A 12,574-nucleotide genomic window follows, 5' to 3' on the forward strand; every position below is an offset into this window, starting at 1 on the left:
CAGGATGGTAAATATAAAAACATTTCCTCTTTGTAACCTGCACTACTGTCGTGGTAAAAACTGAAGCATTTTTCCACCGTAGGATCTAAGGAGTTTGGTGTGGTTTTCTCTTGTGGCAACGTCAAGGTAACTTTTTCATGAAGATCAGAAGTGGGGAACCGTTTCATCATGTCAAGAATAGAAGAATATTGTGGCATCGGGCAAAGTACTAATAGTGCTGAAAGCCAATTCATCCTCCAATGCATCACCCGCCACCAAGAATCAGTTGACTACTTGCAAGCATAATCCTATTGGAAGATTTGGGGGAAATTTTGTGTTACAAGCCAAGATAAGACTGAGAGATGGACAAGAACATGTGAGAAATTTCTGGATAGGTCTCATCGCCCTCCTCTGTCTATTGCTTCTTTTATTTGTTGTACATCTTACACTTTAGTCCCTATACAATTGCATATTAGTATTACTACACACACCAACACTCCCCCTCAAGATGGAGCAAATATATCATAAAGCCCCATCTTGCTACAAAAAATAGAAAAGGATTTTTCGAGTCAATCCTTTTGTAAGAACATCGGCAACTTGGCTAGATGAACTGACATATGGCATGCATATTATCCCGTTGTCTAGCTTCTCTTTGATGAAATGGCGATCAATCTCCACATGCTTGGTTCGATCATGTTGTACAGGATTATTTGCAATATCTATAGCCGCCTTGTTATCGCAATACAACATCAATGGTGTACCTTGGAACAACCCAAGTTCCATGAGGAGGATCCTTAACCACAACACCTCACACACACCATGTGCCATCGATCGAAATTCGGCTTCCGCGGTGGATCTCGCCACAACAGTTTGTTTCTTGCTACGCCATGAAACTAAGTTTCCACCAACAAACGTGCAATATCCGGATGTTGATCGCCGATCATCTAGCGAGCCAGCCCAATCAGCATCTGTGTAACACTCAACTTGAATGCTTCCCTGGCGAGTATACAACAAACCTTTCCCAGGACACCCTTTCAAGTAGCGTAAGATACGTGTCACGGCATCCATATGAGATGACCGTGGATCATGCATAAATTGACTGACCATACTAACAGCAAATGCAATATCCGGTCGAGTATGTGAAAGATATATAAGCTTACCGACCATCTTTTGATAGCGTTCCCGATCTACATGTCTTCCCGTGCTAGCCATCAATCGATGATTCCGCTCAATCGGAGTGCTAGAGGGACGACATCCCAACATACCGACTTCACGAAGTAAATCTAGGACATACTTTCTTTGAGAGAGGAACATACCTTTAGGCCCCCGGATACCTCTATCCCAAGGAAATATCTCAAGTGTCCAAGATCTTTCACTTCAAACTCTTGTGCGAGATGTTTTTTCAAATAGGCAATTTCTCCATAATCGTCTCCGGTGATCACAATATCATCCACATACACTATGAGAATGGAAATTTTACGCAAATTGCGCTTGTAAAACAAGGTGTGGTCAGCATTGCTCTGACAATAACCTTTCTTGAGTATAGCTTGCCGAAATCTATCAAACCAAGCTCTAGGTGATTGTTTCAATCCATACAGAGAACGATGCAACCGAAGCACTTTTCCATTGGTTTGGTTGGTCTCAAACCCTGGTGGTATATGCATATATACTTCTTCTCGAAGGTCACCATGGAGAAATGCATTTTTTACGTCCATCCGATAAATGTCCCGATCAAAGTTGACAAGCACAAGATAGAAGTGTTCTTATGGAGTTCATCTTAGCCACGGGAGCAAAAGTCTCCTCATAGTCAATTCCATAAGTTTGGGTGTATCCCTTAGCCACAAGTCGAGCTTTATATCTATCTACTTTTCCTTACGGGGTATGTTTAATTGTGAAAACCCACTTACACCCTACAGGTTGCTTACCCGGTGGTAGATCGACAATCTCCCAAGTTTTGTTCTTCTCCAAGGCTCTCATCTCTTCCAACATTGCTGCCTTCCACTTCGGATCATCTCTAGCTTCTTTCCAGTTAGTAGGTATGGATACAGAATCAAGAGAGACGATGAAATTTTGAAAGGAGTGGCTACAATGCTTGTAAGACAAGAAGTTGGCAATATTGTTTTTATATCCAACATAGTCTTTAAGGCGTGGTGGGATATTGGTGGATCTAGTTGTTTTCCTAAGAGCAATAGGCAAGTCACTTTGAGGATCTGATGTAGATAAGGGATTATCACCTAGACTTGTGGTGCTAGTAGGAGCAACTCGGACTATGAGAGTATTGATTGGTACCTGGGTCCTCATGCATGGGAGACTCTACATCCGATGAAGATGGTGTTGAGTTCACCGTTGCATCTTGCATATCTCCATGATCGAACCATCGTTACCACCAATCCAATTATTTGTTTCCTCCCTTGACTCGGAGTATTATTATCAATTTGTGGTACACCCGAAGTGGGAACAAGGATAGGGCAAACGAGTAGTGCCTCTACTATTACTCTCCCCTCTTGTCGCACTTCGGGTGGAGATAGAGTAATTCCAGTTGTCACCGGTTGGGCTATAGTAAGGTTCATACTCACGAAATGTCACATCCATACTCACAAAGAAACGACGCTCACTTGGACACCAACACCTATAGCCCTTTTGGGAAGGAGAATAACCCATGAACACACATTTGATGGCACGAGGATCTAGTTTCCTAACCGAATTCCTATAATCATGAACAAAGCAAACACACCCGAAGATCTTTGGGGATACCACAAAGGCATTTGATTTCAAGAGACACTCAACTCGGACTCTTGTAATCAAGAACACGAAGAGGCATACGATTTATCAAATATGTCGCGGTTTTAATTGCCTCGCCCCAAAGAAATTTTGGAACATTCATTGTAAACATAAGCGAACGAGCAACCTCAAGCAAATGTCGATTTTTACGTTCTACGACACCATTCCGTTCGGAGTGTTGACGCGGGTAGTTTGATGTTCAATGCCATGGGAGGCAAGGAACTTCCCAAACTCCCGGTTCATATATTCAGTGCCATTGTCGAACGTAAAATTTTGATAGTCGATCCAAATTGGTTTTGAATCGGAGCATACAAGTCTTTGAAAACTACGAACACATCACTTTTATGTTTCAAAAGATAGAGCCAAGTATAACGACTAAAACAATCAATAAAGGTTACAAACCACCTATGTCCGAAACAGATTGAACCTCACGGGGTCCCCAAACATCGAGTGAATTACTTCAAAAGGTTTTTTACTTCTTAATCCCCTACTAGGATACGTGCCCCTTGTATGTTTCGCTAACTCGCATGCATCACATACAAGGGATTCACTAGGGCAAGATTTAAAGAGAGATGGATAAATGCGGGATAGAGTAGCAAAAGATGGGTGGCCAAGCCTCGTGGTGGTGGAGTAACAGTTCTTGAATAGGAGACATGCAAGTTGCAAAGGCGACTTCATCACTTCCTTCGTCGAGATAGTATAGTCCATTATGCATGGTCCCGGTCCCAAGTAGTCTCCCTGTCCCTAGCTCCCGAAAAACACAACGAGTAGGATCAAACCAACCAAAACAAGTGAAGAGATTTTGTAATTGAGCTGACAGACAAAAGATTGACTGGGAAATTAGGTACATGTAAAACTCGGTGACAAGGACAATAAATTAGTGCATCGGATGGATCCACACCCTATAATTGATGATGTGGATCCATCGGCTACACGCACTTTATCTTTACCGGAACATGGTTTGTAAGAGGTAAATAGGTGCGAGTCCCCTGTCATGTGGTTAGTGGCTCTCGTGTCAATAATCCAATATCTAGAGTGGGTTTTAGAAGTGTGGGCCTCGGATTCCATACCTTGAGAAGTGACAAAAAACCGGAATCTGCTTTAGATGAGCCATGGGAGGAAGACGAACATTCGGAGAGTTTGAGCTTGGATTTGAACTCCTCAAGAGGTTGAACATCTACCACCGGTACCTCCCCGAAGGTGAAGTGTGATTTGCTTGCTTCCACTTGCCACCTAGAGCTCCCCTTGTCGGGATCTTCCCTTTTGCCAATTAGGCGGAAAGCCGTGCAGCTTGAAGCACTTTTCTTTAATGTGCCCATTTTTCTTGCAGTAGTCACAAAACCACTTGTTCTTATCAAGCATACACTCCTCTACCGGAGGTATGGAGTGATTGCAACGACATGGCTGCACGAGCATCTTCACTCTTTTGGTTGTCCCCATTTTCACCATTGAGTCGTGTCTCCTCTTCCAACACACTTGAGACAATATCTTCTAGGGAAGGCCATGCTGGATTGGAGAAGATTAACTGGCGGCGAAGATTAAATTTTTCATCCAATCCATCTAAGAAAATTTTGCTCACAATAGGCTCGAACCATTTATGATGAATAGCCAGGTCCTTCTTATCAAGAGGCTCAAACGGGTGATAATAGTGTAAATCCCGATACAATCTCTTCATCTCACCAGCATACTCTGTTACGGATCTTGAGTGCTGCTTCAAATTAACCAACTCGTGCATAATACGATTAGCTTGCATCTTATTTGACTTTCCTGCGAATTGTATCTCCAGCGATGACCACACTTCTGCTACAGATGTCATGGTCTCAACTTGTGCACGGACAGATGGCTCCATACTACCCAACAACCACACAAGTACTCTGTCATTGACCTGTTTATTAGCAGACCCTTCTTCTTTCACATTTTCCTCATCAGCAGCAAGAAGGCCATCATGTCCATGTGAACTTAAAATTAGTCGAGCATGACGAGCCCAACTAATGTAGTTTCCTGGCCCCGACAGTTTAATCGGGTTAGGCTCAAGAGTATGCTTGAAGGCTTCAGGATTTGGTTGTAACTGTTGTTGCTGCTCCAACAGTTTACTAAGCATTTCACACAGCTTGTCAATACTAGAGTCTCCCATTTTGTCTCCAGTACGATTCAAGTCACAACCACCTTACAAGTTTCACCAAAAAATCAAGTTCTAGGCAAACACTTGTGTTGACAGCAAGCAGAGACTGAATCTACTATTGAAAGATTGAAGTATACTGGTACTGCACACCTGTGTCAAATCGCATGGAACAAGCACCAATGGATGATGTACTAGATACACATGTCACTAGCAATCAGTCATACAGGCCTGCCGGCCGAACAACTTGGGCAACGGCAGCTCGACGGAGGTGCAGTAGCAGGAAATAATTACTCAACAGCAGAAGCACGGGCAGCACACACACAGGAATTCAGAGATGACAACGGGCTGGACCTTACACGCGAGCGATTCACTCAGTGCACGGAAGGTACGCTCGAGCTTCCGATTGACATCGACGGCGGCAGCGCTCCTGTGCCCTGGCGCACAGCTGATTGTACGGCCGCAGTCCAGCCAGGCTCCTCCTCCAAACAAGCGGACTCCACCAAATCGCGGCGACGCAGCACCGCAACTAACTCAATCAGAGAGATCACACAAATCGGACGACTGCTTGCTCGGCGGACGACGGAACTGAGAGTCGAGGAAGATGGAGCTCCCCCTGTGTACGATTTGGCTGCAGTGACTCCACCACTCGCAGCTGACAGCGTCACAGCACCGTCCTCAATCAAATCGCGGTAGATCACACAGGATTGACCCGCTCTGATACCATATTGGAAGATTTGGGGGAAATTTTGTGTTACAAGCCAAGATAAGACTGAGAGATGGACAAGAACATGTGAGAAATTTCTGGATAGGTCTCATCGCCCTCCTCTGTCTATTGCTTCTTTTATTTGTTGTACATCTTACACTTTAGTCCCTATACAATTGCATATTAGTATTACTACACACACCAACAAATCCACATAGGGATGCCAATGATCCGTTGACTACTTGCAAGCATAATCCACATAGGGATGCCAATGATCCCACTCAAGGTACATTGAAATGACTGTGGACGATATTGGTACATGGAGGTTTGGTCCCAAAGGCAGGCTTTTGCTGAAATGGTGATAGAAGACGAGTGGTCTTTTGGAACCGGTGAGTGGTTCGGGGTGAGAAAGTTCATGTCCAAGGCTTGCCCAAGTTTCACCCATGGGATCAAGAAAACCTGCACTAGAGATAAGGAGATATCGTTCGCAAGTATGTTGAGCGCACAACAAAGCTAAAAGTGGCAGGCCCTGAGTTGCCCATTTTTGTTGTACCTAGCTAATCACACACACACACAAAAAAAAAACGGAAAGGGGGAACATCACACACGAGGGAATGTTTTCGCCATTCCTGATGTGTGTCCCGTGTTCGATAGGATGCACTTAGTCATTATGTACTAGTGAGAGGATCAGAGGATGATGGTTAGGTAGTTCGGGTTGGGTTCTTTCTTTTCGACACTGGCTTGGTAATTAAGAAGCCTAGTATTTGTGGTTGTAGTAGGCCTATAAATAACGTTAATTAGGACTGTAATTTATCATGCATATCTTATTTCTTTGATAAAAATGTATATTTCTCTTGTACGAATCGTCAAATGGTCATCTAAAAAAATCATCAAATGGTAAAAGAAAATGAATAAGCATATTTCAAGAGAGAGGCAAGTATGCATGTCATACCTTACACCGAACCAACAGCATATGAAGATCTCTATATTTGGAAGGAGTGAACATTAAATCTTTAGAAAATGGTTTTGTCTATTCTCATTCGACCGATAATTAAGTTAGAGCTCATTCAGTTCAGGAGTGTCACATTTGTATCACGATTCATAAGCCCTAAGAGTTGCAAATAGGGTTGCAACTGATTTTGCAGTTGTAAGTGAAGTTGCAACCAAGAATTTTTAGTCGCAATTGCGGTTGCAACTGAGATTTTTCCGTTATGAGCGGATTGAATTTTAAGTTGCAAGTGAGGCTGCAAATTTTTTATCCAGGCATACAAAATATTTTGGTAAAAATTATTAATGTAGTGTAAAATTGTGGAGATGACATCACTATCACTCAATTGGAATGAGAATTAACCACAACCTTAGAAGCATAGTTTTAAACAGCACGCTAATCCATTTAGTGGAAACACGCGAAAAAAGCTATAGCGCCATTAAATCACCGCTATAGTACGCTATTTAAGGGTATTTGACGCGCTAATATCCTTAGCGGCATGATGTAGAAAACGCTATAGCTCGCTATTTAAAACCTTGCTTAGAAGGGAAAAAAATTAAACTCGTTATGGCTACCATATATATGTAGACAAATTTACCCTTGCACAATCGATGGTTAGGATCTAATTATTCCCCTACCCTTGCACAATCGATGGTTAGGATCTAATTATTCCCCTACCCTTGCACAATCGATAGTTAGGATCTAGTTATTCTCCTACCCTTGGGAGGGTAGGCGAGAGCGCCTTAAAAACTCTCCCAATCTTCTAAAAACCTTTAGCAGGTCTGGACACGTACGATGAAAAAATCTCCGGCTGAGCAAACTCGAGCTCTTGCACTTTGCAATCTAGGCTCGAGGCTGTGCCGATCTGCGCATGATCGATCTGCAGGTTCAGCGTCTTGGCGAAGAATTCCGTGAGAGCAACCTCGTAACCCGGCATCTTCGCGTACCCTGGAAAGTAGTTGATGTCGATGAGGTAGTAGCGGCCGCTCTCTCCCCGGATCATGTCGAAGTTGAACAGGTGCAGCCCAAGCGCACGTCTTAGCCCGCGCGCGACCTCCTCGACAAAGCCAGCCGCGGGGGACATCGTCGTCGTATCAGCGTCGCCGGCGTCCTCAGGGGGCGGCAGGCTGGAGACGTTGGCGAAAGGAACGAGGTCGTCGGCCAGGAGGAGGTGCTCGTCGCGCACGTCCGGCAGGCTGCGCCGCCTGACGCAGGTGGCGCCGTCGCCCATCACGTAGACCTTGAACAGCACGCCGCCGTGGTTGACGAACTCCTGGAGCATGACAGGCGGCTGGAGGCCGCGGAGCCCCTCGCGGCGGTACACCAGGGACATGGCGTGGGAGGCCGCGCTGCCGTCGACGGCCAGCGGCTTCGCGATGAGCGGGAAGCGGAGCCTGGCGGCCGCAAGCATCTCCCCCGGGTCCGCCAGAGCGGCGGCGTCGCGGACGGCGACCTGGCACGGGACGCCAACGCCGGCCACGCTGAGGCCGGGGACGACGTCGAGCATGGTCGCGCGGTCGAGGAGGCGGTCGATGGCGGCGGGAGGGTCGAGGACGGGGACGGAGGGGTGCAGCGCGGAGAAGGCCTCGAGCTGCGCGCGCCACGGCCGGTCGTAGAGCTTCTGGACGATGAGGTGGAAGGGCCCCTGGTCGGCGAGCGGGCGCGATGCGTCGATGGCGACGAGGCGCATGCCACGCTCGGCCGCCAGGGCGACGAGGGGCGGCTGGATGACGCTGCCCACCTTGCTGGGCTGCAGAGCGTAGCCGATGGTGTAGGCATGATCAGGCGACTGCTCCGCGGGCGCCATGATCGACAGATTCTTAGCTTAGCTTGCCGTGGCTGAATGTGTGTGTGTGAGTGTGCGGTAGTGCCGCGCGGCCATGTATTTTTATACTAGCTCATCGGCGTGCATGGCAGTGGCAGCACACCACGATTGTTCCTACAGTACTTTTGGTCGTTGAGGAAAGACCGAGACTTGGGCTGCTTCAACCACCACACGGCACTATGTGTGTCTGGTTACTCACGTGTGTGTGTACGCATGAATGCGCGTTTGCGTTGTCCATCCTCGTCTCGTTTAAATGTCAACTTTCTAAATAAGATCAATATGCATCTGATCCCTTGAGATTTTATTCAAGCTGTGGCTATAAGGAAAGTTAAAATTGGCTGTTAGTGGAAGCAAAACAAACTGGTTTTTAGTTTGAAAAAAATGGCATAAAATTCCAAGCATCTACGCCCAAATTTCGAAAATGGACAAGGTTTAATCTTGATTTTTTTTCTAGATATGAGTATATCTATAACTAAAATATATTTAGATATGTTTGTAACTGGACAAAATTAAGATTTTTTTTACGGAGATAGCGCTCTGTGTTGCCCTTCTCTAACTGCGTTGTGATGAAACAAGGCAAGCGGTTCCACTAGCTTCCAAGCTTAATTTCAACAAGGAATGTTCTGGCTCAAACATGGGCGACTCTTTGGACCGACCATGCATTTTCGTTAATTAAGCATCAGCATCAACTTCTCATTCCATGAGCGCCTTTACTTGGATATATTCTTCTTTTAAAGATTCCTTTATACTCATATGTTATATGCGGCGGTGTTAACATATCACCCTATCTTGTCTTTCTGCTTTAATTTATCGTCGATTCGCTTTATTCAGCACGTTCTACGGAAATGAGAGAAGTATCTTTCTGGTTGTAGAAGCAAGATTACCGTTTGATATGTTTGTTGTTTGCGGACGGGGCTTGCCTGTAGCGCAGGCGTGCGACCATCCGTGCTACCCGGCGTCAAAGATCCATCGAGCGGCTATTATTCCCACCCCTTCCCGCTAGCTTTTCTCCAAAAGAAAAAGCAACCGGAAATATAGGAACCGTGCATATCCCTTCCGCTGAGTACAGATTACCTTCCGTCATCCATGCATATCCCTTCCGCTGAGTACAGATTACCTTCCGTCATCCATGCATAACATTAAAAAAACACAAGAGCAGATGACTCATCGCGCGGGAACACAACCAAGAAATACACAGCTGCGCGCCAAAATCTGTATTCTGTATTCTGTGCAAGGCCATCCGAGAAACTACATGAATTCCTATCTACAACAATAGAACCATGCTATGAATCCCTCACTGCTAGGGACTATTTGGACCTCTAGCTTGGCTACAGGACAAGACCATGCCTTTCTCCATCAAACAGAAGCCAAGATAAATGTCTTGTCTCATGTATTTTTGACTTCTAAGTTGGCATACACATTCTTGCCGTGATTAAATCCTGGGTGTCTTGTGATCAAAACAGCTATGCATTTGTAAATTCTAACTGGGCATAAGAATCAACGTTAACGTAAACCAGCTCAAGTAAAAATTTCATTTACATTACAAATGAACTGAAGCAATTCATAGATTGCAAAAGCTGGTTACCTCTGTTTCTCCTTGAGCTTGAACAGACGAGGTAAGCCACGAGGTCTTCCTGAGTCAGGGGCCTGGCCGCCTCGCTGCGGCGGGCCTGACCGCCTCCCGACGCTGCGCCTAGCCGCCGCGGCATCTCCTCCACCTCGCCGCCGTGGGGAGTGAGACCAGCGGTTACCCCGCTAGTCGCCTGCTCCAGCTCCACGCGTTGTCTTCCGTCGAGAACATCCGGGCTACCGCCAGTCTAATTCGCAAGGGATCAACATGCCGACGTGTGAGGAGTAGGGGCGCCGTCGCGCTCATCAAGGTCGAGGCACCACATCCCTTACCCTGAGGCGGCGGAGCGGTCGAGATCCAACTTCTGCCGATCGGAAGCCGGAAGAACGGGAGCACGGCGGCGAAGCGGTTGCGGCTGGAGACCGGAAGCCGGAGGAACGGGAGCACGGCGGCACAGCCAGAGGTCTCCGCCCAACTTCTGTCGCTTTTGTTCTTGTTCCAGCTTGAGCTCACTTCACAGGGGATGGATACGGAAGGGGAAGGGAAAGAGAACGAATTGGTATGCACATACCCTGTATTTTCGGTTGTTCTTTTAGAGAAAATCTAGCGCTAGGGGTACGGAAATAGCAGCCGCTCGATGGTTTTTCAACCACGCGTCGCACGGATGGTCGCATGCTCGCGGCACAGGGAAGCCCCGTCCGTTGTTTGCTCATTGTGGCGGAGCTTGGACCAACTGAAGGGGGGGGGGGGGGCAAATGGACTGAAATGACCGGCCTAAGCCTATTTTTTCCAAATCTGGGGGGCAAATGACCCAATTACATGGTCTTCCTTTGAGAAAAGCCCATGGGCTGGGGGGCGGCGGCCCCCTGACTTGGCTGTAGCTACGCCACTGGTACCCACAATGAAAGTATCATAGCTACTATCATGTATCCCATTTATGCAAAAACTGATGTGGCAGTGTAATTAAAGATGAGAGAGATGATAGTAGTATCATAGGTAGATACCATATCATAGCATGTAATGCTAGAAAATTTACTATCAAATAAATCGTGTACTACTTATATTTGCATTGAGATTCTACAAATCAATTAATATAAGAAGATTACGATACTAGTATATGATACCATGCATTATGGACATAGTAACATATAGTAGTATCATACACATGATACTTCTATATGATACTATGCATTGTGACTAGTGTGAGGCATCTTCACTACACTTCTACCTACATTAGAGCACAACCAGACACTTTATGTGTGTCGATGTATTGTTAAGACCGATGCTACAAGGTAGTTTAGATGAAATGGAGACCAATAACGACATTAGATATTTTAGACGAGATTGGCACATGACACGATGTATAAAGTTCGGCTCCTCACGGTGGAGATAAATACATACTCTTGCTTAATTATATTGATAGATGTATTTACATGTCGCCGGAGGCATAGATGAAGGCTAAGGTAGGGGTGATCCAAATATATTGTCTCCTAGCCAAGTTTTATATATATGACTTAATATAGAATGCTATATATGTACGGAGACTTCAATGGAGAAGTAAGCATTTGTAAGAAATAGTCAAATAATTTTATTTTCATCGGAAACAGAGAAGATACTTGCATTTGTAAGAAACTGAGTGAGAGCATTGAGACACATTTATAATAATACTATATGTGGATGACATATCGTTGATTGGAAAGTATACATATTTATTTTACATAATTAAAGGTTTCACTAAAAAATAATTTTCATTGAAAGGACCTAAACTAAAACCATATTGAGCATCAAGATCTATGAAGATAGATTGAAGCGCATAATAGGGTTAAGTCAAAGTACATAGAAAAAATATTAAATACGTTCAATATGCAAACGTTAAGAAAGTGTTCTTGTAATGTGGAGTTTTAGCAAAACTTGATTGTGTTTCACACTCAATGAGTAAAAATACATGAGTGATTTTAAATCATGAATGTCATGAAATGTACACAATCAGATATCCTATGCTCTGAAGTGCCATGGGAATATACTAGAGTGATTCATATGATGATTAATGGACAACAGTAAGAGTATTTCTAAGTACTTTAGAAGAACTAAGGATATATTATTGTAGGGTTTGATGCATGGGAAACAAAAAAAAATCTATCGCAAAAACTAATAAATCCAAGATCCAATCTATGGAAAAGCCAAGATCTAATCTATGAGATCGGAGCAACGAGATAGATGAGAAACTAATCTTTGTAGATCCAAAGGTTTAACGAGATCAGATCTCGTGGTTGATGTAGACGATCCTTCCAGTGTTGCAATCCGGCAGCACTTCTGTACTCGGTCACACGTACGGTGTCGATGACGTCCTTCCTCTCCCCGTTCCAGCGGGCAGCGGAGGTGGTAGATCCCCTCGAAATCCCGGAAGCACGACGGCGTGGAGGTGGAGGTGGAGGAGAAATTTCCTGCAGGGCTTCGCCAAGCCTGCGTAGGAAGAAGGAGGAGGGAGAGAGGGCGGCTAGGGTTTGAGGAATCATGTGTTGTGCCCCAACCCTCCCCTCCCTCTTATATAGGCGTGGGGGGCTGCCTTGGTCCCTCCTCCAAGCCCTAGGGTCGGCCAAAACAAG

At 45.4% G+C, this 12,574-nt stretch overlaps 1 protein-coding gene across 1 annotated transcript; it reads right to left on the bottom strand.

The window, feature by feature from the left end:
• Window positions 1-7,336: 7,336 nt before the first annotated feature.
• On the bottom strand, window positions 7,337-8,392 carry LOC124656745 (inositol-tetrakisphosphate 1-kinase 4-like). Its single transcript, XM_047195435.1, has one exon. The coding sequence runs from the start codon at window positions 8,378-8,380 to the stop codon at window positions 7,337-7,339; it is 1,044 nt and encodes a 347-aa protein (XP_047051391.1). The 5' UTR covers window positions 8,381-8,392.
• Window positions 8,393-12,574: the final 4,182 nt, after the last annotated feature.

This window comes from Lolium rigidum, chromosome 5 (assembly GCF_022539505.1).
Source record: "Lolium rigidum isolate FL_2022 chromosome 5, APGP_CSIRO_Lrig_0.1, whole genome shotgun sequence".
In the NCBI taxonomy this organism is placed as follows: domain Eukaryota; kingdom Viridiplantae; phylum Streptophyta; class Magnoliopsida; order Poales; family Poaceae; genus Lolium; species Lolium rigidum.

Excerpts from the sequence above, each read along its gene's own strand:
- LOC124656745 (XM_047195435.1), bottom strand. The coding sequence starts at position 8,380 with ATGGCGCCCGCGGAGCAGTCGCCTGATCATGCCTACACCATCGGCTAC.